The sequence below is a fragment of the Zingiber officinale genome, chromosome 1B, assembly GCF_018446385.1.
Source record: "Zingiber officinale cultivar Zhangliang chromosome 1B, Zo_v1.1, whole genome shotgun sequence".
In the NCBI taxonomy this organism is placed as follows: Eukaryota; Viridiplantae; Streptophyta; class Magnoliopsida; order Zingiberales; family Zingiberaceae; genus Zingiber; species Zingiber officinale.
In genome coordinates this window covers 105,908,277-105,935,526 of record NC_055986.1, presented here as the reverse complement: position 1 = coordinate 105,935,526, position 27,250 = coordinate 105,908,277, and the positions used below count along the sequence as shown (strand labels likewise).

General features: G+C 41.6%; 2 protein-coding genes across 2 annotated transcripts; both read right to left on the bottom strand.

Moving 5' to 3' along the window:
* Positions 1–13,376: 13,376 nt before the first annotated feature.
* LOC122040692 (60S acidic ribosomal protein P2B-like) lies at positions 13,377–14,008 on the bottom strand. The gene is made up of 2 exons (XM_042600120.1): positions 13,725–14,008; positions 13,377–13,657 (listed from the first exon to the last, which is right to left on the bottom strand). Exons 1-2 carry the CDS (start codon positions 13,810–13,812, stop codon positions 13,377–13,379), a joined length of 369 nt encoding a protein of 122 aa, XP_042456054.1. The 5' UTR covers positions 13,813–14,008.
* LOC122040683 (ethylene-responsive transcription factor 3-like) lies at positions 13,922–14,230 on the bottom strand. Its single transcript, XM_042600110.1, has one exon. The coding sequence runs from the start codon at positions 14,228–14,230 to the stop codon at positions 13,922–13,924; it is 309 nt and encodes a 102-aa protein (XP_042456044.1).
* Positions 14,231–27,250: the final 13,020 nt, after the last annotated feature.

Sequence of the window (27,250 nt, the reverse complement as noted above, 5' to 3'; positions counted from 1 at the left end):
CACCTGAGGCGCCTCCAAGCTCCATGGAGGCGCCTCGGACACTTTTCATCCGAGGCTTTAGGTTGCTCCTTTGCACCTGCAAGATATGTTAGTCCCAAACAATATCCTGCAACACAAAGTTAGCACAATAAACATGATAAATGAAGTATAGACAGTCTCTGGACTGTCCGAGTCTGACTTCGGGTTTCCGACCGGAAACCCTAGGTCGACCCGACGCCTACTGTTCCCTCTACGGGGAACGCGTCTTCACCTACTCCACTCAGGAGATTTACCTGTTGCCAGTCGATCCTCCAGATCGACTGGACTTTTGCTCAGCACTCGATGCTTCCGGACTTTCTGCTGGACATCCGCTTCCCCGGCTAGTCCAGTCTTTCACCTGGTTTGCGACACCAGGACTTTCCACCTAGGGTTACCGCCCCCTAGGACTTTTGCCTGAAGACATCGACCTACCAAGACTCTCCGCATAGGGTTACCACCCCCTATGACTTAGGGTTACCACTCCCTAGGGTTTTACCTTTTGCCTAACCGCAGTTAGGACTTTCCTGAAATTCTTAAGTAGACTTGTTAGACTACAAAACATCTTAACTTTGAATTCTTTGCCATTATCAAAACACGAGTTCGATCGTCGGATGCTTCTCGCACCAACACATGTAACCTAACAATCTCCTTGAGGTACAACTGAGCTAGCTGTTCCATGGAGTAGGATATTCTGATAGCTAAGAAGTGGGCTGATTTAGTCAACCTGTCAACTATTACCCAGATGGTATCAAAACCATTCGTGGTTCTGGGTAGTCCCACTATGAAATCCATAGAAATGTCTTCCCACTTCCATTCTGGAATCTGAATAGGCTGCAAAACTCCTCCTGGTCTCTGATGTCCTGCCTTAACCCTCTGACAAGTTAGGCAGGTGCTGACATATCGACGATGTCTCTCTTTATCCCAGGCCACCAAAAACGCTTCTTCAAGTCCTGGTACATTTTAGTGGAGCCTGGATGCATCGCATAGGGAGTCTTGTGAGCCTCATCTAAAATCTTTCTTCTGAGTTCCTCCTGATCTGGAACGCATAATCTGTCACTAAAGTATATTACCCCACTGCCAGACACTCTGAATTCCCCACTGTCTGATTCTGCTACTCCTTGCTTGATTTTCTGAATTTCAGGATCCTGTTCCTGAGCTGTCTGAAGATCACCAAGCAAAGTAGACTCTAACGTCATAGTAGAGAGCTGTCCAACTATGAGTTCAAGACCGAAGTCTGTGATCTCCTTCTGTAGGGGCGGTGACATGGCTGCTAGAGATAATAGAGCAGCACTGGACTTTCTGCTAAGTGCATCTGCTACCCTATTTGCCTTTCCTGGGTGGTAGAGGATGTCTATATCGTAGTCCTTGACCAGTTCTATCCATCTGCGCTATCGCATATTCAGATCCTTCTGAGTGAAGAAGTACTTCAGACTCTGTTGATCTGTATACACTCTGCACTGAGCTCCATACAAGTAATGTCTCCAAATTTTGAGGGCGAACACCACTGCTGCAAGCTCAAGGTCATGAGTGGGGTAATTCTTCTCATAATCCTTGAGTTGTCTGGAGGCGTAGGCGATTATCTTGCCGTCTTGCATCAGCACTGCTCCTAGTCCCAACTTAGAGGCATCACAATATATATCAAAGCTATCTGCGTTCTCTGGTAGAGTCAGAATAGGTGCACTGGTCAATCTTCCTTTTAGCTCGCTGAAGCTGTTCTCGCAGTCCTCTATCCACTGAAATTTTCTGTTCTTTCTAGTAAGAGCTGTCAGTGGGGAGGCTATCCTGGAGAAGTCCTCTACGAACTTTCTGTAATAACCTGCTAATCCCAGAAAACTCCTGATCTCACTGGCATTCTTGGGTCTTTTCCAGTTACTCACAGCTTTTATTTTACTGGGGTCTACCATGATACCATCCCTTGAGATGATGTGACCCAGGAAGGACACCTGATCTAACCAAAATTCACATTTCGTGAACTTGGCGTACAACTGGTTCTGCAGTACTATTCTCAGGTGCTCTGCGTGTTCTTCCTGAGTTCTTGAATAGATAAGAATGTCATCGATGAACACGATAACAAACTTATCTAAGTATTCTCTGAATACCCTGTTCATGAGGTCCATGAAGGTAGCTGGAGCATTTGTCACGCCAAAGGGCATGACTACGAACTCGTAATGTTCGTATCTGGTTCTGAATGCTGTCTTGGGTATATCCCCTTCCTTAACTTTCACCTGATGATAACCTGATCTGATATCTATCTTAGAGAACACTGCTGCTCCCTTTAGCTGATCGAACAGGTCATCTATTCTGGGAAGAGGATACCTGTTCTTAATCGTGACTTGGTTCAGTGCTCTGTAATCTATGCATAGGTGCATGCTCCCGTCCTTCTTCTTCACGAACAATACAGGCGCTCCCCATGGTGAGTGACTAGGACGTATGAAGCCCTTGTCAAGCAGCTCCTGTAATTGCTCATGAAGTTCCTTCATTTCTGCTGGAGCCATGCGGTAAGGTGCTTTGGAGATAGGATTTGTACCGGGAATGAGTTCTATCTCAAATTCGATCTCCCTGTTTGGTGCTAGGCCTGGTAACTCTTCAGGGAAGACTGCTGGGTAGTCACGTACGACTCGGACCTCTGCTAGCTGTCGGTCCTTGTCCTGACCGATACTGACTACATGTGCTAAAAATCCCATACATCCTGAATCCATTAATCTCTGTGCCTTCATAGCTGAGAGAAACTTCTTGGGTCTTCGCTTTGGTTCTCCGACGAACTCGAACTGTGCTTCTGCTTCAGGTTGGAATACGACTTTCTATTTACAGCACTTAATGGAAGCACCGTATCTGATCAAGAAGTCCATTCCAAGGATGACATCGTAGTCAGACATATTTAGCACTATCATATCACAAAAGAGCTCTCTGTTTGCTATAATGACTGGCACTGCTCTGAGCCAGTGCGTGGATGCCATAATTTCTCCTAAAAGTAAGGTCGTCAGAAACTGACTACTGAGTACCTCTGGAGGTCTTGCTAACTTCTCAGCAAATGCCCTGGATATATAAGAATGGGTTGCCCCAGTATCGAATAAGATAGTTGTACTTTGCTGTAAAATACTAATCTGACCTGTAACAACTGTCGAGGCATTCGCTACGTCTTCTCTGGTTAAAGAGTAGATCCTTGCATTCGTCATAGCTGGAGGAGCTTCTAGTCTGCCCTGGCTAATGTGTGGACCATCTAGAGCGGCCTACATCTGATGTAACTGAGCTAGCTGGCCTCCATACTTAATCGGCTGTGGTGGAGGAAGACTAGTCTTGTTCGGGCACTGCTTAGCCATATGCCCTTCCTGTCCACACTCAAAGCATCCTCGTGTGCCTTTATGACAAACTCCAGGGTGGAATTTCCCATAAGTAGCACACTTTGGATAACTGGGCTGTTTGCTAGCTGACCCTCCTTTTGGGTAACTCCCTGGTTTGCGCTTATTGCTGGAGTTCCCTTTCTAGTTGGACTTGTGGCCCTGTTGTTTCTGAGTACCTGAGCCTCCTTGCCCTTTTGACTCTGAGAGGACTTGCTTCTGCTGTTTGATATTGTTTTGGTAGTGTTCGGTGGTCAGAGCGCTGCTGACTAGTTCTTCGGTGGTTTGCGTCCTGTGAACGCCGCCAGCCACGTTCATCGCTATTTCCGGCCTCAGCATCTTGAGCATCAACTGGACTCTTTCTTTCTCTGTGCTGACTAGTTCAGGGCATAGACGAGCTAATCTATTGAATTTCTTCACGGCTTCCTCAACTGATAGGTTGCCCTGACGAAACTCAGTGAACTCGTCGTAGTGGCGGTTGGTGACCCGCATGTGAAAGAACTCCTCGAAGAATTCTTTCTCGAAGTCAGCCCAAGTCATCTGGTTCACTGGGCGCTTCGCTCTGATTCTCTCCCACCACATGCATGCATCTCCTATCAGACAGAAGGAGGGGCACTTCACCTTCTCATGTTCTGGCCAGTCCAGAAGCTCCATCGTACTCTCCAGTGTTTTGAACCATGCTTGGGCATCCCATGGTTCACTAGTGCCTGAGAAGTTCTCGGGCTTGACTCTCTGCCACTGGATCAGATAGGCTTCTCTTTTTGCCTCTACTGCTGCTGGGGTTACTGGTGCTGTAGGTTGGACTGGTGGAACCTCTAAGACTACTAGTGTTGCTAAGTTTGGTTCTGGAGTGACTGTGGGGGTATTCTGCTGACTAGCCTTTAGGGTGGCTATCTCCTGCTGCTGTCAGGTCTGGGGGAGGCACTGAACTGCCTGCCTCATGCTGGGGCTCAGTAGCTGGTGCCCTTCTAGCTGGGCGTCCTCGTGCCATTTCTAAAGACATAGAGGACATACATAACTAAGGCAATCATGTTCATATATCTACTATCATTATCATGTTAGGTGTTATCATCAATCAACATGCTACGGTATCTATAAACATGAAAGAAAGAACATAATAAAGTGAGAGACGTTTCTTACTTGGAAGCTGCAGGTTCAATGCTGATGTGTGTGTAGAAAGTATGGAAACTGCTCTGATACCACTCTGTAACGACCTGCCTTCTACTGACTAGGCTGTGAGGCCGATCGTTACATTAATCTGTGCTAACTATTCCATGACCATCATTAATTCTAAGTGCGGAAGCTGTACTAATTGAAATTGTACTAAACTATCATCATTTCTTAGTTTTACATGTGCTAAGGGGTGTAATCTAAACTATTCATGACATATATTACATCCCCCAATGGTCAAGGAACTTAACTAAGAGTTTCTTGCTGATGTCAGGCCTCCCAATCGATCCACGGATCGATTGGAATGGCCGGATCGACCCGTGGATCGATCCAGGTGGCTACTGTATGTGGGGCTTAGGTTGGATCGATCCAGCACGCTACTGTGCTCGGGCAATATTCTAGATCAATCGGCTGATCGATCCAGACTGGCCAATCGATCCAGTGATCGATCCCAGAGCCTTCTGTTCGCGACAGAATTTGCTGGATCGATCGGCTGATCGATCCAGAGGCCTACTGTTCATGGTACGAACTTCTCAATCGATCGGCTGATCGATTGAGAAGCCTCCAATCGATCAGCTGATCGATTGAGGTTTCTGATTTCGTACCAGAAGTCTGATTTCAGCACTTGTTCGTGCCAAAACTTCCCATGTCAACCCTAAACTAAATGTAAAACATTCTAACATCGCACAAATAGTATTTTAAGCATGATAGAGTTCATGACCAACTAATTCATAGCAATTAACATACTAAGGTGCAAAATAATAAAATGCTAAAAGGTTCTAATGCTTAAAACAAGCTTGCTGAAATTCCCTAAGATCTCTATTCCAAGTTCCATCCACACACATCTTCGTAGCATTGCCCTCCAGCCTCCGCTAGTCCATCTTTCCTTTACCTTTATCTATAGTATAAGGAAAAGAAGTATCTGTAAGCTTTCGCTTAGTAAGAAACCATCTACCTCACTAAAACATTCAATCGATGCAAATCATGCTTTGAAAACATGCTTATTTGAAAAGAACATACTGAATATGCTAAACATGGCATGGCATACAACACATAGAAATAAAACTGATCATAGCAATAGAACTAATCATAAACTATCATGTTGTATCAACAGAAAACTAATCTGATATAAAACTGAGCTAAGCTAATACTAATCTGATGCTAAAGCTGACTGAACTCACATGACTAATTTGTGATGTTAGAAAACTATATTCATAATAGATTAAAATACATAATCAAGCGGCTGTTTGGGCCCGGCAACTGTACTTTGCTATGCGCGCATCCCCAACTAAACTCGGGTTTACAAGTCCCGAATTTAGTAGGGTTACTAGGTTAGCTGAACCTAGGGACGACTATGGGAGTCCAACCCATTGGATATCTAATCCAGTACAGTGCCTCTGAGAAAGTAAAATACTGAACATAAGCTATTAAATTCTTGTCTTGCTTTTACTAGGTTGTCTAAACCCAGAACTAGGTTATCTAAACCTAGAGGCGACTGTGGGAGCCCACCCATTGGACGTCTAGTCCTGTAAAAGCTGTAGCAAGACTGTATGAGCTGTGAAATGCTCCTATTGCATTTAACTAAGCTATCACAATGCCTAAGTTGCATTTTAGCTGTGCTAGTAATTTAATCGAACACTTGGTATGCGCTAATTCGCATCCTTTGTGCCGAAAAGCTATATACTACTATCTAAATCATGGAATTCATACGGAAGCTACTTATACTGCAGGTGAGGGGTTTCTTACCTCCTGTTCATAATTTCTTACGATTCTAATCGCTAGGTTTTCCGGAAGAGACAATCCTTTCGATGATCTTCTCGCGACTATGCGTTCCTCTCGCGGAGGGGATCGTCCTCGTGTCGAAGTCGTCGCCGGAAAGGTGCTCCTAGAGCCCTTTGTGCTTGGTGCGCCGAGAGAGGAAGAAGAGGGAGGAGGCGGCGTGAGGTTAAGGTGAGGAGGAGAAAAGTCACAAATAAATCTAATAACTCCTCACTTATTAATTTCCTATTTATATTAAGTGGTAATCTCGGCCCAACTTGAATATAAATTTAATTACTTCCCTTTCCTTTCAGCACGGCCCTGCTCACCAGGTTACCATGGTTCACCATAAGTCATAGGACCCAATAGGTCTCGGGTTCAATTCCCGCTTAGGCTGTTTTCGTTTTTTATTTGTTTTTGCTACTTCCGCTACTCTAAAAATTCTGTAAAAATATCCTAAAATTCCAGAAAAATCATAGAATATTTCTAAAATAGTTTTGAGAATTTTCGGGCGCTACAAAAACCAATTCCTCCTCTCGGTCCCTATCGTAGCCTCTTAATTATAGAGTACTATAGCCACCTATACCCACCTAAAGGGGGTCGGCCAAGCTAGCTTGGGGATCAAGCTAAGGCCGACCTAAGCATGGCTTATGGGTGGCCGGACCTAGCTTGAACCTAAGCTAAAGGTGGGCGGCCCTAATGAAATAAAAAGAATTTTAATTCTTTCTTATGTGGAAGATATAACTTATTAGAGATAATTAAAATTAAAATATCTCTTCTACAAAAGATTTTTTCTCTGAAAATTATTCATATGTTGAAAAATTAAAATTATAGAAATTTCTTTTTATCAACCATGAAGGGATTTTTGAATAGAAATTTTATTTTTAAAATTTCTGGAAACAAATTATGAAGTTTTAATTTGTTGATTGAAACTCTCCTAATTTGTCTTTTTGTAACGACCCAACTCCTGGGTACTAATCTGTGAGCCGGATCGCTACATTAACTACTGAAGCTACTGCGCGAAAAACTAGGTAAAATAAAATTTCACTAACTGACTCGGTTAATCTGACAACTGATACACCCATGCTGTTATAAGGAAGGATTCAAGACCCTTTCCGGTTGGTGTACATGTGCTAAGGAGGATACTTGACCTCCCATCTGAGCTAGGAACTCAGAACTAACTTCCCAACTAGTCTGATCGATCCACGGATCGATCAAACTTGCTACGATTCTGTCGCCGATCGGTCTGGACCGATCAAAAGGTCGGATCGGTCGGCGATCGATCCGGTGTGTCTGATCGGTCGCACCGATCCAGCACCGAAACGCCGGATGCTCTCTCGTCGGCCGGATTGGTCGGACGATCGATCGATAGCATACAAGAGATATCAGATGCCTCGGATCGGCCGGCCAACCGATCCGGATCCCGATATCAACGGATCGGTGCACCGATCCAACTCGATACGAAATCGTTTCGATTTCGAACTTTCGCACCGGAATGTACTACAACTCACAGACATAGGTTCTAGATACATGAAAAACAATCTAACATTAACCTACATGCGTCCTAAACTGAACAAACTGAATAGTTCATAGTTTTACTGGATTAAAACATTTACCCAGCTAAGGACTAAACCATAAACAAACTAACAACGTAAATACTGGAATTAAGCTGTTTCGACCCCTAGGATCTTTATTCCAAACTCCTTGCACACACACACCTCCATAGCATTGTCCTCCAGCCTCCGTTAGTCCACTTTTCTTTTACCTGTATCTGCAGTATAAGAAAAGTAGTACCTGTAAGCTAAAGAGCTTAGTAAGAAACCATCTACCTCACAAAAACATGCAACGATGCGAGTATGGTTTCAAAACATGCTATTTGAAAACTGAACTGAGCATGGCAACATGCACTACAACAAAATCGCTCATAGACATCGGTTTTCCACCGGTGTCTATTTGATTTTCGACCGATGTCTATGAAGCCGATGTTAAAAGTCTGCCATTTTAGACATCGGGTTAAAACCGGTGTAGTATCACTTAACGACACCGGTCTTCGAATCGGTTATTAACCGGTGTAATATCACTTAACGACATCGTTTCATCAACAGTGTAAAACCGATGTAATATTGTATGTTAATAACACCAGTTTTGGCAGCGGTAAATGACCGATGTAATATTACTTTATAACACCGGTTTTACATCGGTGGAAAACCGATGTAATATGTATATTTTTTAACAGCACAGATTTGATTTTAAAACCGACAATAACAAAAAAAATACACAAATATTCATAAATTGTACAAATATTCTTCATTCAATAATATCCATAAAATACACAAATATTCATAAATTATATAAATAATCTTCTTACAACAATATCCATAAAATACCCAAACATTCTTTTTACATCAAAAGCTAGCTAATAGATATCAAAATCAAAGTATAACATTCTGTTAACACATCAAGGTACAACTGTCTCAAATGTAATCTAGCATGCATTCAGCCCACTCGAACCGCACTTCATCAATTTCAACTCTGGAGTACTTGAGATTTGTAAACTGTAAAAACACATAAATCCACCATATGTCAAATAACTAAAACAAATGTGTGCATGTATCAAATAAAATAGAATACTGAGTTTTTAAAGGCTGCTATGGAAGATAACGAATATAACATAGAATCTAAAACTTTCATATATGACACTTAGTATATGCTGCTTAGAATATAACATAGATAATTTGCTCCTTCTAATTCAAGTGTACAGATTGATAAGAACCGACAGCATCATACAACAACTTACTAGGCATGATAATGGTTGAACAAAGAAATATGACTACACAACAAATCCAGTGAAGGAAGCATAGAAGAACAAAGCTACCTCTGATGAAGAGATATACTATTTATTGTACTACCTCTGATGCCATCTTGGTATCCTGAATATCCTGCACTAAGCCCCCTATTTTCTGTGATTTCTGCTACCAACCACAGCAACAAGGAATGCGGCAAGAAGGCAACTGCCTCCTTAGTTCAGCACTCAAAACAAGTTAGAGCTTCCTTTTGAACACTCAAACTAGAACACTCAAACAAGTTAGAGTTAATGTGTATTTATCCTTTTTGTCTTGTCTTTTGATCCAGATATCAGCATCATAGGTGAATTAACTAGAAAACTCTACATGTTTTGCTTCAAATAATCTCTCAACTGTACAACCTTCAGTCATTATTGTCTTTCTCATGTTTTTTTAAGGTCGACTTGGGGAATCCATCCTTTGACATAAGGCATTACATCCAGGTGCCTAATTGCTTGAGATAACAAGTCGATGGCAATAAAGGCGCACCTTTAAACACTGCATTTGGAAATATTAGGGTAACTGTAACTCTCTTGTAAGCCACCAAAAGTTCTTTTAACAAACTGGACATGAAGCTGAGGCATTGATGGGCAAAACTAAGATCAATTGGCCTTTTAACCCCAAGTAAGTAATACCTACAGGAACCCATAGCAGTTAAAAAAAAGTGTAGGCTGACATCTGAAGGATTTGCAATTTAAACTAAGAAAATTAGAAAAATTTCTCACTATCACCTAGCTTAAAACCAGGGATACAGACATCTGTAAAGTCAGCATCTTCTTCCTCAATTAATTTCTTTATTGTTCCAGATGTTGTTTGACATATTAGTGCTTTCCTCATATGCTATATTTATCAACAGCTCAAAGAACAGATGTAAAGATAAAATTGACCTATTTGATGCAATATGTGACGGCAAGAACAGCCCAGGACATCATACCAAATCGGCAGTTTGTAAAAACCTTGATGTCAAAGTTTTTGCCGATATGAGGATACAGTTCCATGCCCTGCACAAGAAAAAAAAAATTGTCCACAAACTGTATAAATTGCAACTACATTGATAGGAAAAATTAGGCTGAAAAGCATTGCCAAGTAATTCATTTGTTCATTATAGAAGGATATTAATACATGAGATACAACTTGCATAATAACAACACATAGCTAGAAAAAACTAGCATGAAGAAAGGCACAAACCAAATGGTTGAGCAAAAGGAAGTCCAACAATATCAACAAGAGGTAAGATCCTCATGTGGTTTTAATGGAAATTATTTAAAAGCAAAGAATAACCTATTCCACCTAAGGTTTCCTCTGCCAGGACCTCATATTAGTGAATATACTTCTCCATGCAAGAAAATTGAACAAGCAGTGTGAGGCAAGTGTTTATTGTATAGCCAGAAATCAAACTTTACTGATAAAAAGAGGAGAATTTCAATTCTGTCAAGATGCTCTTTTCCCAACAACTTAACATGAATGGAGCTTTAGAGATTGAAAAGTTCATGGAACTACAGAACTAGCTTGAAAAGCTTAAATAGAGACCAGGCAGGAAAGTATTCCAATGCGCCATATTCAAATTGACTTGTGACATCCCAATTCATTGGGTATTCCTTATAATGAAAGCTAGAATGTGGTTGTCAAAATCAAAGACATCATATTCTAAGCCATGTTTAAAGAGTTTTTACATGTATGTGATATTATATAAGATCCCATCATCATAGTAAAAATAATCCTATTGTTGCAACAGAAGTACATGCATATGTGTATTATAGTTGGCAGTGAGACCAAGGATGTGAGAGAATTTTTTTTCCATGACGGTGAATATATGGCAACATTGAATATTGGTGGGCAAGTGTTTTAGATTTCTAAATAAATCATTTCATAAGATTTCACATAATGAAAAAAATACTTGAAGGTTTTTTGTGATTCAGTTGGTTCCACAAGTAGATATGGTTAGAAAATATCCTCTGAACTCTTAAGTCAACATATCTTGGATCACGAACAAACACATATAGAGTAGGCAATGAAACATTTGAAAATAAAATACTAATGAAGTCACAAATAAGGTTATTCATTTGTACCAAACATAAATATTTAACTAATTTTTTTAAAGGAAATTACATTTTCCAATGCAATTTGATCTCATGGTACTCCTTTTATGACTAAAACCCTCAACACCAAAACATGTTATAGCACAATTCCCCATGGAAATATCTAGAGCATTAACTACTAGTCTTGGGTAGTTCTGCTCCCTAGTGTTGGCTAATGATTGAGACTTAACTATTCAGCAAAACAAATCACAGAGTGATTTTCCTGTTTAAGTCTGTGATCAAGAGCATATATTACTTTCTATACTAAAAAAGAAAATGAATGAGGCTGCATTGAATTTATGACATTTGACTTTAGCAAATAGACGTGCTTTTTTAATGTTTGTTGAGGATAAACATGCACAGTTAAGAAGCAAAAGAGAATCAATTGGTTAAAGAGACAACCAGAAGAAAGTAAGACTGCTACATATTCTACAAAGTACACTTACATACACAAATATAGTTTAATCTATATGCAGATTGGAGAAATCTCATGTAACCATTAGTACAGAGAATGGAAATGCAAGAATAGAGTGCACCCATGCAAACATAATTTTAATATGTAAAAATAGTGATACATCTGGGAACAAGTAACAGATAAAATCCTTCACTATCAAATATAGCAAATAAAAGTTTAAGCATTGGCACATAACCTGCCATGATTAGGTAACAGTGATTAAAAGTAAGTGCAGGCCGTCTTTGTTTGACTGAAGCTGCATTATCCTAAAGATGATGATGCATGAGAAAATGAAGGTCTTACTGAATGGTTTCAACACTCATCTAATTATCAGAAGAATAAAGTTGACCATATTATCATGTACCTGCTGCAATGGTTTCTCTCCCTGGCCAACTTTAGCACCAGAGGAGTGCACGTCAGGAGCACTAGCTAAACCCAATCTCGACTTATGGAGTAGAACTCTATTTTTTAAATTGTGTATCTATTTATGACCATATCAAAATGAAATATTAATAATTATACTGTCCCAAGTAAAAAAAGGTTATTAGAAAAAATATTTCAAAAGTATTAACCTATTTGGATCTTCCATCATCCAGCTTTTGCCTTTTAATAGCTTGATTTTCTTGTGCAATTCCAATAGACGTTATATTCTTTGCAGCAACACTACCAGGACACCAGTTATAGATAAAAACATGTCATGGTAATTCATGATAGAATATCTGCAAAATCGAAATCCTTACTTGGTCACATTCTTAGCATTTTTTGAAGGTTGGCCAGAGGACAACTTGCTTTTCTCCTTTAAAACAGATGGTTTTTGAATTGAAACAGTTCTCGTAGCAGTTAAATTCTTTGAACTGCTTAGTGTTGCTACTCCTTTCCTTGCTCTCAAATTAGGAACAAAGGGTAGTAATAACCATAGGAAAAGCTAGATTGAAATTTACAGAAGCTCACTTTCAAGTATAACAAAATGCAGAACACTAAGCTTCCCAGAATAAGTGCTGAATAAATTTCTCCCAGGTGATCATACACGACTGCTGGGTTGAAGATTCCAAACCTTCAAAGATAATTCAAGAAGCACTGGTCATAGTTAAAAGTTAGAAGTATGTTAAAATAAAGATAAATACACATGAATTGCCAACCGATGTCAAAAAATGTGCATACATGTAGAGGAAAATAAGAGATGCAACTAGGTGTCTATAAACCACTCATCTAACTCCCTGCAAAGAAACAAAATCCTACGTATGCACAACAATACGAAAAAGTATGAAATTAAACCATTTAATTACATACTTGAGGTATGAGTTAAACATAGGAGATCAACAAATTTAGCAATAACAATGGTAATCATCATGGCGACTTATCATTAATACTAACAAAGATTTCCTTTTTCCCTCCACCCCTTACATCTTCAACTCCAATTAATCCAAATACTTGAGAGTTTATGCACTTTACTAACAATATTCAGTCTTTGTCTGCATGACTTTATGCCTCTGTATATGCTTTGTGAACCTTGATCACAAGATAGGACTTTACCATGTGCTATTAAATTTGGAAAAAGTGGCATACTTGTAGCCGTTTAAGTGATATGCTAGTATATAAAATAAAAAAGATTGCCATTACCTTCAAAACTTACAACAAATAGTAATCAAACCAATCTCCATAGCTTGTGTTTTCCAAAAACAGAAATTGGAAACGAGAAAGAAAAAAAACCACAAATTTATGTCGGAAATGAAAATTTGCGGGAGGGAAAGACAGGGAGTTTCAACTCGTCGGATTCCTCCTTCTCCTCCACCTTCTCCTCCTTCTTAGGCTCCTCTGCAGCTGGGGTGCCGCCCGCGCCGCCGCTACCAGGGGCGGCGACCCTGATGGCAGCCACAGAGCCACCGGAGGGCACGGAAGCGAACCTCTCCCGGCCGGCAGCGATGACTTCCGTTATGTCCTTGCCCTTGACTTCCGCGAGGAAGTGGTTGATCCTCTTATCCTCTGCCTCCGCTCCCACTACAAGCAAGAAACAAGGATCACCGAAATGAAACCAAGATAAATATGAGAGGGAAGAGAGTTCGACCTGATTCAAGGATGGATCTGATATCATCGGCGGAGGGGTTGGGGTTGCCGCCGAGGACGGCCAGGAGATAAGCCGCCATAATTTTCATCTTCGCTTCGAGATTTGCAGACGACGATGCCGCTGTTGCAAGGTCTCGGACCTCTCGGTGATGAGTGCGTAGAATGAGGTGGGTCGGCTTAATTCCAATTTGTATCTTATCAAAACCCTAGGGTTGGGTCAGCGGAGGGAGGGCAGCGGAATGCAGGAGTAGGGGTGGGAGACGCAGCAGCGGCGGCGGCTAGGGGAAAGTTGGTCTTGGCCTTGGAACCACGGAACGCGCGAGCGGCGGAGTCGTAGGCCAGAGCGGCAGCCTCGGCCGAGTCGAAGGTTCCGAGCCACACCCTGACCTTCTTCCAGGGGTCCCTGATCTCGGCCGCGAACCGCCCCCACGGCCGCTTCCGCACGCCGCGGAACCGTGTCTCCGCTACTGCTGCCGCCGGCTCCACCAGAACTCGGCCTTTCTTCATCTGGCCAACAGATCGACGGAATGAAAAGGAACAAAAGAAGGGGGAAGAGGGAGCGAGAAATGGGATCAAAGGAAGAGGAGTGCTAATTTCGCCATGTCGAATTGTTCAAAATTGGGGAGATAAATTGGCTGGTTGCTTCATCCAAGGCGAGGAGAAACCCAAAAGAAAGGGCGCTATGAAAGTCCGCCAGAATTTTGGTTCATAGACACCGGTTTTAAAAACCGCGGTTAAAATTGGTGTCTATTAATGAAAAAAAGGCGCTCATAGACATCGGCTAAAAAAACCGATGTCTATGAGCGAAAATCTGCGCTCATAGACACCGGTTTTTGGAAAAACCGGTGTAAAATACTCAAAGACATCGGTTTTTGCTTAAAACTGTTGTTGTTCCACTGATGTCTATGAGCGATTTTGTTGTAGTGATGGCATGACATACAAACATGTACTGAACTGATCATGGCATACAAACAAGTTGAGCATAGCATACTGTATCTGAAACTAAGCATACATACTGAACTGGTCATGCATATACATCTAACTGGTCATGAACTCAAATCATGAAACTTAACTGAGATAATCAACTGAAACTGAAACTAAGTTAGTGTTTCCATCACTGATTACATATTTGGAAAACTATATATAATAATAGATGAAAATACTAAACATGCTGCTGGGGCCCTGGCAACTGTACTTACTGTGCGCACATCCCTACGAGACCCGGGATTGTAAGTTCCGAATCCAGCAGTGTTACTAGGTTATCTGAACCTAGGGACGACTGTGGGAGTCCAGCCCATGGATATCTGATCCAAGTACAGTGCCAACTGAATAAAAGTAAAATACTGAATACTGTTTTATTTTACTTTGCTGTTCTAGGTTATCTGAACCTAGAGCTAGGTTATCTGAACCTAGAGGCTACTGTGGGAGCCTACCCAATGGATATCTGATCCATATAGCTGTAATAACTGATAAATAACTGAATAAAATGTTTCTAATATATTTACATGCTGTTAGGACGCCTACTAGTGCATCCTTCTGAACTGGGCATTCTACCGAATGCTTGGTGTGCACTAAAAGCACACCCTAAAACTGAAAACTGTAAAATTACTGAACTAACGCCAAAACTAACAAGCGAGAGCAATTATACTGCAGGTGAGGGGTTTCTTACCTCAATCGTAAGGTTTTCTTACGATTCTAACCGCTAGGTTTTCCGGAAAATTGCTCCGTTCGACGAACCGCTTACGTCCTCGCGTTCCTCTCGCGGAGGAGAACCTTTTTCGTGTTGGAGTCGTCGCCGGAAGATGTTCCCTTGACCCTTGGCTTGGTGTGTGCCGTGCGTGAGGAAGAGGGGAAGAGGAGAGGTGCGGCAGTTTTAGGTTTCGGGTGAGGAAAAGCTACGGTGAGAAAATAATCTAAACTTCTCACTTAAATCCTTATTTATATTTACTAATTAATTCATCAAAAATCAATTATAAATATAATTGATTCCCTCTTCTTTCAGCACGGCCCTGCTGGGTTCAACTGGTTACTAGCATTATCCCTTACACCATAGGTCTCGGGTTCGATTCCCGCCTAAGCTATTTTGCGACCTATTTGTTTTTGCTACTTCCGGTACTCCAAAAATTATGTAAAAATATCCTAAAAATCTAGAGAAATCATAGGATATTTCTAAAATAAATTCGGGAATTTTTCGGGCTTTACAATCCCCCATACCTTATAAAAAGTTCGTCCCCGAACTTAAAACAATTCTGGGTACTTCTGTCTCATGCTGGCCTCTGTCTCCCAAGTCGCCTCTGCTGCTGTGTGATTTTGCCAGCTGACTTTGACTAATGGTACTTCCTTGTTCCGTAATTTCTTTACTGCTCGGTCTATTATCTAAATAGGCCGACTGTCATAGCTGAGATCATCACGGACCTGTACCAACTGGGGCTCAATCACCTGGGTGGCGTCTGGAATATGCTTCTTCAGCATGGAGACATGAAATACGTTGTGGACAGCTGACATCTCCTGAGGTAGCTCTAGCTCATATGCTACCTTGCCCACTCTCTTCGTGATAAGGTATGGTCCCACATATCTGGGAGCTAGCTTGCCCTTCTTCCCAAAACGCATGACTCCCTTCATGGGAGCTACTCTGAGGAAAACTGTATCCCCAACTGAAAACTCTAGGGGTCTGCGTCGTGTATCAGCATAGCTCTTCTGACGGCTCTGTGCTGTCTCTATCCTCTGGCGAATCTGTTGTATCTGCTACTAGATCTGTCTGAAGCTCTAGTTCCTTCTGTTCACCACTCTCATACCAGCAGATTGGTGATCTGCACCTCCGCCCATAGAGTGCCTCATAAGGTGCCATGCCGATAGTGGCCTGATAACTGTTGTTGTATGCAAATTCTGCTAGACTCAGATATTTGCACCAACTTCCCTTGAAATCTAGGGCACAAGCTCGGAGCATATCTTCGAGTACCTGATTTACTCGCTCCGTCTGACCATCGGTCTGAGGATGGAAGGCTGTGCTAAATTTTAACTGGGTGCCCATAGCTGACTGCACACACTTCCAGAAGTGTGATGTAAATCTGCTGTCTCTGTCTGATATAATGGTTCGTGGGACTCCATGCAGCCTGACAATCTCCTTGAGATACAACTGAGCTAGCTGCTCCATGGAATAGGATATTCTAATAGCTAAGAAGTGGGTTGATTTAGTCAACCTGTCGACTATTACCCAGATGGCATCAAAACCATTCGTGGTTATGGGTAATCCCACTATGAAGTCCATAGAGATATCCTCCCACTTCCATTCTGGAATCTGGATCGGCTGCAGAACTCCTCCTGGTCGCTGATGTTCTGCCTTAACCCTCTGACAGGTTAGACAGATGCTGACGTATCTAGCGATATCTCGCTTCATCCCAGGCCACCAAAATCGTTTCTTTAGATCCTGATACATTTTGGTGGAACCAGGATGCATCGCATAGGGAGTCCTGTGAGCCTCGTCTAGAATCTGTTTTCGTAGTTCCTCCTGATCTGGAACACAAAGTCTGTCACCACAGTACACTACCCCACTGGCGGACACTCTGAACTCTCCATTTTCTGATTCTGCTAACCCTTGCTTGATTTTCTGGATTTCAGGATCCTGCTCCTGAGCTGTCTGGATATCATCAAGCAAGGTAGATGCTAAGGACATAGTGGAAAGCTGCCCGACTATAAGCTCGAGACTAAAGGCTGTAATCTCCTTCCTTAGGGGTGGTGACATAGCTGCTAAAGATAATAAGGTAGCATTGGACTTTCTGCTGAGTGCGTCTGCTACCTTATTAGCTTTCCCTGGATGGTAGAGGATATCTATGTCATAATCTTTGACCAGCTCCAACCATCTGCACTGTCGCATATTCAGATCCTTCTGAGTAAAGAAATACTTCAGACTTTGATGATCTGTATACACTCTGCACTGAGCTCCGTACAAATAATGTCTCCAAATCTTGAGAGCGAACACCACTGCTGCAAGCTCAAGGTCGTGAGTAGGATAGTTCCTCTCATAATCCTTGAGTTGTCTAGAGGCATAGGCGATCACCTTGCCCTGCTGCATCAGTACTGCTCCTAATCCCAATTTAGAGGTGTCACTGTAGATGTCGAAGCTGTCTGTGTTTTCTGGTATAGCTAAAATAGGAGCACTGCTCAATCTCCGTTTTAGTTCGCTGAAGCTGTCCTCGCAGTCCTCTGTCCACTGAAATTTCTTGTTCTTCCTGGTGAGAGCTGTCAGTGGGGAGGCTATCCTGGAGAAGTCCTCTACGAATTTCCTGTAGTAGCCTGCTAATCCCAGAAAGCTTCTGATTTCACTGGCGTTCCTAGTTCTCTTCCAGTTACTTACTGCTTCTATCTTGCTGGGATCTACCATAACACCATCCTTGGAGATAATGTGACCAAGAAAGGCTACCTGGTCTAGCCAAAATTCACATTTCGTGAATTTGGCGTACAGTTGGTTCTGCTGAAGGATCTGCAAAACTGTCTTCAGATGCTCTACATGGTCCTCCTGAGTGCCTGAATAGATAAGAATGTCATCGATGAACACGATGACAAACTTGTCTAAGTATTCTCTGAATACTCTGTTCATGAGGTCCATGAAAGTAGCTGGAGCATTTGTCACGCCGAAAGGCATGACTACGAACTCGTAATGTCCGTATCTGGTCCTGAAAGTTGTTTTAGGTATATCACCTTTCTTGACTCTAACCTGGTGATATCCTGATCTGAGGTCAATTTTAGAGAACACTGTGGCTCCCTTTAGCTGGTCAAACAGGTCATCTATCCTGGGAAGAGGGTACCTATTTTTAATTGTGACCTGGTTCAAGGCACGGTAGTCTATGCATAGGCGCATGCTTCCATCCTTCTTCTTCACGAACAGCACAGGTGCTCCCCATGGTGAGTGACTAGGGCGTATGAAACCCTTGTCAAGAAGCTCCTGTAATTGCTCCTGAAGTTCCTTCAGTTCTGCTGGAGCCATGCGGTATGGTGCCTTGGAAATTGGATTTGTGCCGGGAATGAGCTTTATCTCAAATTCAATCTCCCTGTCTGGTGCTAAGCCTGGTAGCTCTTCAGGGAAGACTGCTGGGTAGTCATAAATAACTCGAACCTCTGAAAGCTGTTGGTTCTTGTCCTGGCTAGTGTTGACTACATTTGCTAAAAATCCCATGCATCCTGAATCCATTAACTGCTGTGCTTTCAGTGCTGTGCTTTCAGTACTCAATAAAACTATACTCCTGCTTCAGGTTGGAATATGACCTTCTGTTTACGACACTCTATAGAAGCGCCGTATCTGATCAGAAAATCCATTCCAAAGATGACATCGTAGTCCGTCATTTCTAGCACTATCAGATCACCAAAAAGTTCTCTGTCTGCTATAATGACTGGCACTGCTCTGAGCCAGTGTGTAGATGTCATAATGTCTCCTGAGGGTAGTGTTGTCAGAAACTGACTATTGAGTACCTCTGGAGGTGTTGCTAATTTCTCGACAAATGCCCTGGATACATAAGAGTGGGTTGCCCCAGTATCGAATAAGACAGCTTGCATTATGTCAGAAAATATTGATTCGACTGTGACAACCGCCGAGGCATTTTCTACGCCCTCTCCGCCGCGAGAAAATCTACCTTGGTTAATCATAAGGACCATCTAATCGGCCTGCATCTGGTATAACTGTGCCTGTTTGCTTCTATACTGAACAGGTTGCACGAGAGATAGTTTGCTCTTGTTCGAGCAATGCTTGGCCATGTGCCCTTCCTGCCCACATTCAAAACAACCTCTAGTGTCCTTGCTATAGACTCTAGGATGCATCTTTCCACATGGGGGACATGTAGCATACTTAGGATGCTTGCTCACGGATCCTCCCTTTTTATTACTCCACTGCTTTCTTTTGGAGCTCCCCTTCCAGGTTGAACCTTGGCCCTGGGGTTTCTGAGTGCCAGAACTCTCTTAACTTTTATTCTCAATCATTACTAGCTTCGGTTGCTTGATATTGTTCAGGTAATGTTCCGTGATTAGGGCACTACTAACCAGCTCTTTTGCAGTATACGGTCTATTTATTCTGCCAGCCACATTCAGAGCTATCTCTAGCCTCAACATCTTGAGCATCAGCCGTACTCTCTCTCGTTCTGAGCTGACTAGTTCTCGACATGGCGGGCCAACATTAAATTTCTTCACGGCCTCTCAATCGATAGGTTTCCCTGACGAAATTCAGGAACTCGCCATAGTGTCGGTTCAGGACTTGCATGTGAAAGAATTCCTCAAGAATTCTTTCTCGGGTTGGCCCATGTCATCCGACGATCGCCACTTCGATTTAACTGCCTCACCACAAGCGCGCATCTCCCGATAAATGTAAAGAGGCACACTTCACCTTTTCGTGATCCGCCGCCAGAAGCTCCATCGTGCTTTCCAGGGTTTTAAACCATGCCCGAGCATCCCATGGTTCGCCGGTGCCCGAGAAGTTCTCGCTTAATTCTCCGCCACCGATAAGGTAAGCTTCTCTTAGCCCTCGCCATCGGGGCCACTAGGACCGCATCGCAGCCGAGCCGGTACTACCTCTGTGATTACCGGAGTCGTGAGGTTCTGTACTGGAGTGAGGAGTAGTCTGCTGGTTAGCCTTTAAGGAGGCTATCTCTTGCTGCTACTGTAACTGAGCCACTAGTACTATAAGGTCCGGGGAGGCACCGAATCGCCGCCTCATGTCAGCTCACCACCGATGCTTTATTAGCCGGACGCCCTCGTACTCATTTTGTAAATAGCAGAGAACACATATATAACTAGGCTATCATGTCATAGTTAACTACTGGTAACATGTTAAATACTATCACGTAAACATGAATTAATTAACTACCAACATGAGAGCAAACATGAAAAGCACATATAGGCGATATGAAAGCCGAAAACAAAATTGAGTGAGAGATGTTCTTACTTGGAAGAGGCATGCTGATGTGTGTGTAGGAAGTAAGGAACTTGCTCGATACCACTCAGAACGACCCAACTCCTGGGTACTAATCAGGAGCCGGATCGCTACATTAACTATCAAGCTATGGAAAACTGGGTAAAATAAAATTTCACTAATCGACTCTATTAAACAAGATACACCCATGCTGTTATAAGGAAGGATTCAAGACCCTTTCCGTTGGTGTACATGTGCTAAGGAGGATACTTGACCTCCCATCCGAGCTAGAACTCAAACTAAACTAGCTGCCGATCGATCCACGGATCGATCAAACTTGCTACGATTCTCAGCTCACGGATCGGCCGGCAGATCGATCCAGGTTCCGATCGTCCGCAGACCGACCTGTGCACCGGAAACGCCGGATGCTCTCGGTCGGATCGGCCGGACGATCGATCGATAGCATACAGCAGATATCAGATGCTCGATCGGCCCGACCGATCCGTGATCCTCGATATCGCGAACGGATCGGCCATCGATCCATCTCGATATGAAATCGAGTTTCGATTTCGTAACTTTCGTGCACCGGAACGCACTCACAACTCACATATAGGTTCTAGATACATGAAAAACAATCTAACATTAACCTACATGCGTCCTAAACTGAACAAACTGAATAGTGCATAGTTTTACTGGATTAAAACATTTACCCAGCTAAGGACTAAACCATAAACAAACTAACAACGTAAATACTGGAATTAAGCTGTTTCGACCCCTAGGATCTTTATTCCAAACCCCTTGCACACACACACCTCCATAGCATTGTCCTCCAGCCTCCGTTAGTCCACTTTTCTTTTACCTGTATCTGCAGTATAAGAAAAGTAGTACCTGTAAGCTAAAGAGCTTAGTAAGAAACCATCTACCTCACAAAAACATGCAACGATGCGAGTATGGTTTCAAAACATGCTATTTGAAAACTGAACTGAGCATGACAACATGGCATGGCATACAAACATGTACTGAACTGATCATGGCATACAAACAAGCTGAGCATAGCATACTGTATCTGAAACTAAGCATACATACTGAACTGGTCATGCATATACATCTAACTGGTCATGAACTCAAATCATGAAACTTAACTGAGATAATCAACTGAAACTGAAACTAAGTTAGTGTTTCCATCACTGATTACATATTTGGAAAACTATATATAATAATAGATGAAAATACTAAACATGCTGCTGGGGCCCTGGCAACTGTACTTACTGTGCGCACATCCCTACGAGACCCGGGATTGTAAGTTCCGAATCCAGCAGGGTTACTAGGTTATCTGAACCTAGGGACGACTGTGGGAGTCCAGCCCATGGATATCTGATCCAAGTACAGTGCCAACTGAATAAAAGTAAAATACTGAATACTGTTTTATTTTACTTTGCTGTTCTAGGTTATCTGAACCTAGAGCTAGGTTATCTGAACCTAGAGGCTACTGTGGGAGCCTACCCAATGGATATCTGATCCATATAGCTGTAATAACTGATAAATAACTGAATAAAATGTTTCTAATATATTTACATGCTGTTAGGACGCCTACTAGTGCATCCTTCTGAATTGAGCATTCTACCGAATGCTTGGTGTGCACTAAAAGCACACCCTAAAACTGAAAACTGTAAAATTACTGAACTAATGCCAAAACTAACAAGCGAGAGCAATTATACTGCAGGTGAGGGGTTTCTTACCTCAATCGCAAGGTTTTCTTATGATTCTAACCGCTAGGTTTTCCGGAAAATTGCTCCGTTCGACGAACCGCTTATGTCCTCGCGTTCCTCTCACGGAGAAGAACCTTTTTCGTGTTGGAGTCATCGCCGGAAGATGTTCCCTTGACCCTTGGCTTGGTGTGTGCCGTGCGTGAGGAAGAGGGGAAGAGGAGAGGTGCGGCGGTTTTAGGTTTCGGGTGAGGAAAAGCTACGGTGAGAAAATAATCTAAACTTCTCACTTAAATCCTTATTTATATTTACTAATTAATTCATCCAAAATCAATTATAAATATAATTGATTCCCTCTTCTTTCAGCACGGCCCTGCTGGGTTCAACTGGTTACTAGCATTATCCCTTACACCATAGGTCTCGGGTTCGATTCCCGCCTAAGCTATTTTGCGACCTATTTGTTTTTGCTACTTCCGGTACTCCAAAAATTATGTAAAAATATCCTAAAAATCTAGAGAAATCATAGGATATTTCTAAAATAAATTCGGGAATTTTTCGGGCTTTACACTTTTTGATTGTGGTCGGCCATTGTATGGATAAAGAGGAAGTTTTATTTAATTCTTCCCAATTAATTCATGTCAAGGAAAGTTAAGGAAATTTTATTATAATTAAATTTCCTTATTTGCCAAAGCTAAGGAATATAAAAGAGGGGGTTGGGGTGCCTTCAAAAGACACAACTTCTATTATTCTTCTCCCTCTTTTCTTCCTTTGTGTGGCCGGCCCCTTCAAGCTTTCTCTTCTCCTTGTTGTGGCCGAACCTCTTCTTCCTTTTGGAGATCAAGTTGTGGCCGGATACAAGCTTGGAGAAGAAGAAGAGAAAGCTTATATCCCTTGGAGCATTGGTGGTGTTTTCTCTTCATCATTGGAGGTGCACTTGAGTTGGCCGAATCTTACAAGGAGGAGAAGAAGGTGCTTTGGTGGTTTCTCATCTCGGAAGATCGTTGCCCACACAACGTCCGAGGTTAGAAGAGGAATACGGTAGAAGATCAAGAGGTTTTTCTAAAAGGTATAACTAGTATTTTTCTTTTCCGCATCATACTAGTTATTTTAGGAAATAATACCAAATACAAGAGGCATACGATTTTAGTGTTTCAAATTTACTTTCGATGTAGTGTTCTTTTGTTTGTTCTTTTCCTTGTGATTTGATTGTTCTTTTTGGTTGACCTAAAGTTATTTTAGGAAATTAAATATTAGCTTTCCTTAAAAGGTTTTGTCTAGTCGGTGGTGGTTGCTCCCATATCCAAGAAGGTCATGTGCCTCACCACGTCAGTACTGGGAACCAATTATAGAAATTAATATTTAATATAATTAATAACTTAGGTGATTGGGATCGAACGTGTTAAGTTCCGTAGGAGATCCAAGTCAAAACCTAAAAGAACAAATAGATTAAATTTTGGATCAAACGTGTTAAGTTTCGCAGGCGATCCAAGTTTAATTTAAAAGAACACATGGTAGTTAGGAAAAGGTTCGGACCTTTGTACAAAATTTTTGTACAGTGGAACCATTAGGTTTTCCGAGTAGCAACCAACAAAGTTGAGGCTATGGAATTAGCCTAACTTAAAGGTATTATCAAACATCAAAAGGGGGAGATTGTTGGTGCAATATCCCCTGGGTCAAGGTTGATCAGGTTGACTAAGCTTGAGTTGACTTAAGCTTAAGTCTTGATGTTTGAGTTTTGATGTCGACAATATATGGAGATTACAGGTGAAATCGTCTGATTGGAGAGATTGTTGGTGTAATTACCCTCTGGTTAAAGTTTGACCAGTTTGATATGAAGAAGCATCAAGCAGGTCAAGGTTGACCAAATACTTGACTGGAAAAGTCTTAACTGAAGGTTAGGAAAAGGCAAGTCCAACACGAAGGTTGGCAGAAAGGAAAATCCAAGTGGGTTAGTGTTGATCGGACACTTGGTGGTGAAAGTCCCGGTGAGTGAAGGCGAACAGTGGAAAAATACTAGTGAGTGAAGCCAGGTGAAAATCTTAGTGAGTGAAGCTAGGTGAAAGTCCTTGTAACGCCCGCCCTTCTTACCCAACCAAAGGAGGCGCTACGTTCTTATACTACTTACGTACATGTTTTACTATAACAGCGGAAGAATAAAAATTTTAAAGAATTTAATTTATTAAGCATAATATCACATATTCTGATTTGTTCAAATGTGCATATATTGAACTTATAACTAAAAATATTAATTTGTCCGAATCGTCCTAGCCAAGCCACCACCACACACATCACTATCTGCTCCTCCTGCTGCTCCGTTGTTCATCCAGCTTTATCTTTTATATGCGGTACAAGGAAAGTAAGCTATGAGCACTCATGGCTTAGTAAGTTCCTTTCCTACTCACTAAAACCGAGAATCATCGTATATCAAGAATAGATCAACATATCATCGTCTCAACTAATCATAACATAACATATCATTCTATTCAAACATATCATGCATATTTCTTATTCACATATCATTTCATAGAAGCATGAATATCATATCATAAAACAAATAAATCACAAGCATAAGACATACAAGGGCATCATATTCATATCATAATATCACATGACATTATATCATATCATCATATAATTCAAGCACATATGAATGTAGGCAATGCATTGTGAATTTGAAAACTTATACTTAATAGTACTTGAAATTAATATTATCATCATTTGGGATCCCGGTTTGTACCACATACATAATGCGTAGGTTCAAGGTAGCAGGTCTTGAGCCCTACCATGCATACATACTAGGCCCGAGTCTTACTCCATCGACCTAGGGCACTCAAAGGCCCATTACTGACGAGGCCCGAGTCTTACTCCATCGACCCCGGGGCGTTTACGGAGCCCACCCTTGGTACAAACCATAAAAATAACTAATCATGCATAACTATCATATCATGTCCTTAACAATCTTTCATGCATTTATTCTTTTCATTTCTTTTCATTATGTATAGTACTTGAAATTAATATCATCATCATTTGTGATCCCGGTTTGTACCACATACATAATGCGTAGGTCCAAGGTAGCAAGTCTTAAGCCCTACCATGCATACATACTAGGCCCGAGTCTTACTCCATCGACCTAGGGCACTCAAAGGCCCATTACTGACGAGGCCCGAGTCTTACTCCATCGACCCCGGGGCGTTTACGGAGCCCACCCTTGGTACAAACCATAAAAATAACTTATCATGCATAACTATCATATCATGTCCTTAACAATCTTTCATGCATTTATTCTTTTCATTTCTTTTCATTATGTATAGCATTTTCTATGCTATCACATATCATAACATAACTTCATTTCTTTTCTTTATGTATAGCATTTTCTATGCTATAACACATCATGGCATATTTCATAATATAACTTCATTATGCATATCATTTCGTAACTAAAGCAATCATGCATTCTAACTTATTATCATATCATTTTCATACAGCATGGCATAGACATATTTAATTTTTGTTCTAGGGTTTCTAGGGCATCTATCCCTTCATGGCCGAACACATAATGATTCATTTAGGTCATACAAACATGTATCACATTCACACATTATCAAGTTTTCATAAGAAGTACTTTTAACCCCTTAGGTTTCATTTCCAAGGCCTCTAGGTCCTTTAAACCTTACTTGGCCGAAATTCATAGAATATAAACTTCCTTTAAGTGGCCTAAAGCATGGGAAACCTAAGTAAATTTCATAGCAAGATTTACTAAGAACATCATACACAAAGTTGGATCATAAACAAGCTAGGACTCTTGTGATCTTACATGTCATAAATCATGTAACTAATTTTCTACATTCCAATTAAACATGAGAGCATTAATCATCTTTCATAACATAATATCACAGAGGTCATTGAGCATATTAGAATTTTGTTTAAGCTTCTCTAAACCATCACCTTACCATGGCCAAAATATTAAGAGTAAGGTTCATGAGTTTCTTTCAACATACAAGTATACAACTCTTAAGAACTTTATATCATGTCATATAAGCATAGTTATTTTAAATTCAAGGTCCTCCTAACCCTAAATTCTTTCTTGGCCGAAACATGAGAGTGGGGTTCTTTTGGTTCCAATCAACTTCCAAGCAAGAAAACCATAGGAAGGTCCTTAGCATTTCATAGAGGGAAACTTGCACTAGTTTGGTTAGACAATAATTTTCCTAACCTATTTACAATATTTTTGATTGAAATTCTAGGGTTACATACACCTCTGATCATGCATCATATATGTATACAAACATAGGGGAAAACTTTCTTTCAAGGCATAGAAAAGAATCCGAAAATCACATGAAAGCCTTGTACCGCAGGTGAGGGGAAGCTTACCTTCTTTGCTTAAGTTTCCTAGAGTTGAGAACTTGCTTGTGGACCTTTCTTCCTTGCTTGCTTTGCTCGACACCAATGGAGGAAGAAGTGGCTAGGTCTTTTGGTGGAGAGGAGGAGGAAGAAGAAGAGGCTTCTTCCTCTTGTGTTGCTCGGCAACAAAAAGAAAGAAAGAAGGGGGAGAGTTGTTGCTCTCGGCAACAAGAGGAAAGAGGGAGGGAGAGTGCTCGGCACAAATGGAGGAGAGGAGGAGAGTGAGTTGAGGATGAAGCCCTCCATGCCTATTTATACTAAAGTGAGGGGAGGAAAACTTGACTTGATTCATCCTCCTCATTTACTTCTCCTCTTTATGAGAAAGAATATGCTAGAGAAATGCTTCTTGAGTTTCTCTCGTTTCTTTCTCTTAATTTCTCTCCTTTCTTTCCTTTAATTATAATTCCCATCTCTCCTCTTACAATATTCACTCCTATCACACTTGGTTAACACATGCATGCATCCACAAGAGAACCAAGGATCAAATCCTTCTCCTAACATATTTTTATACAAAATAATTCATGT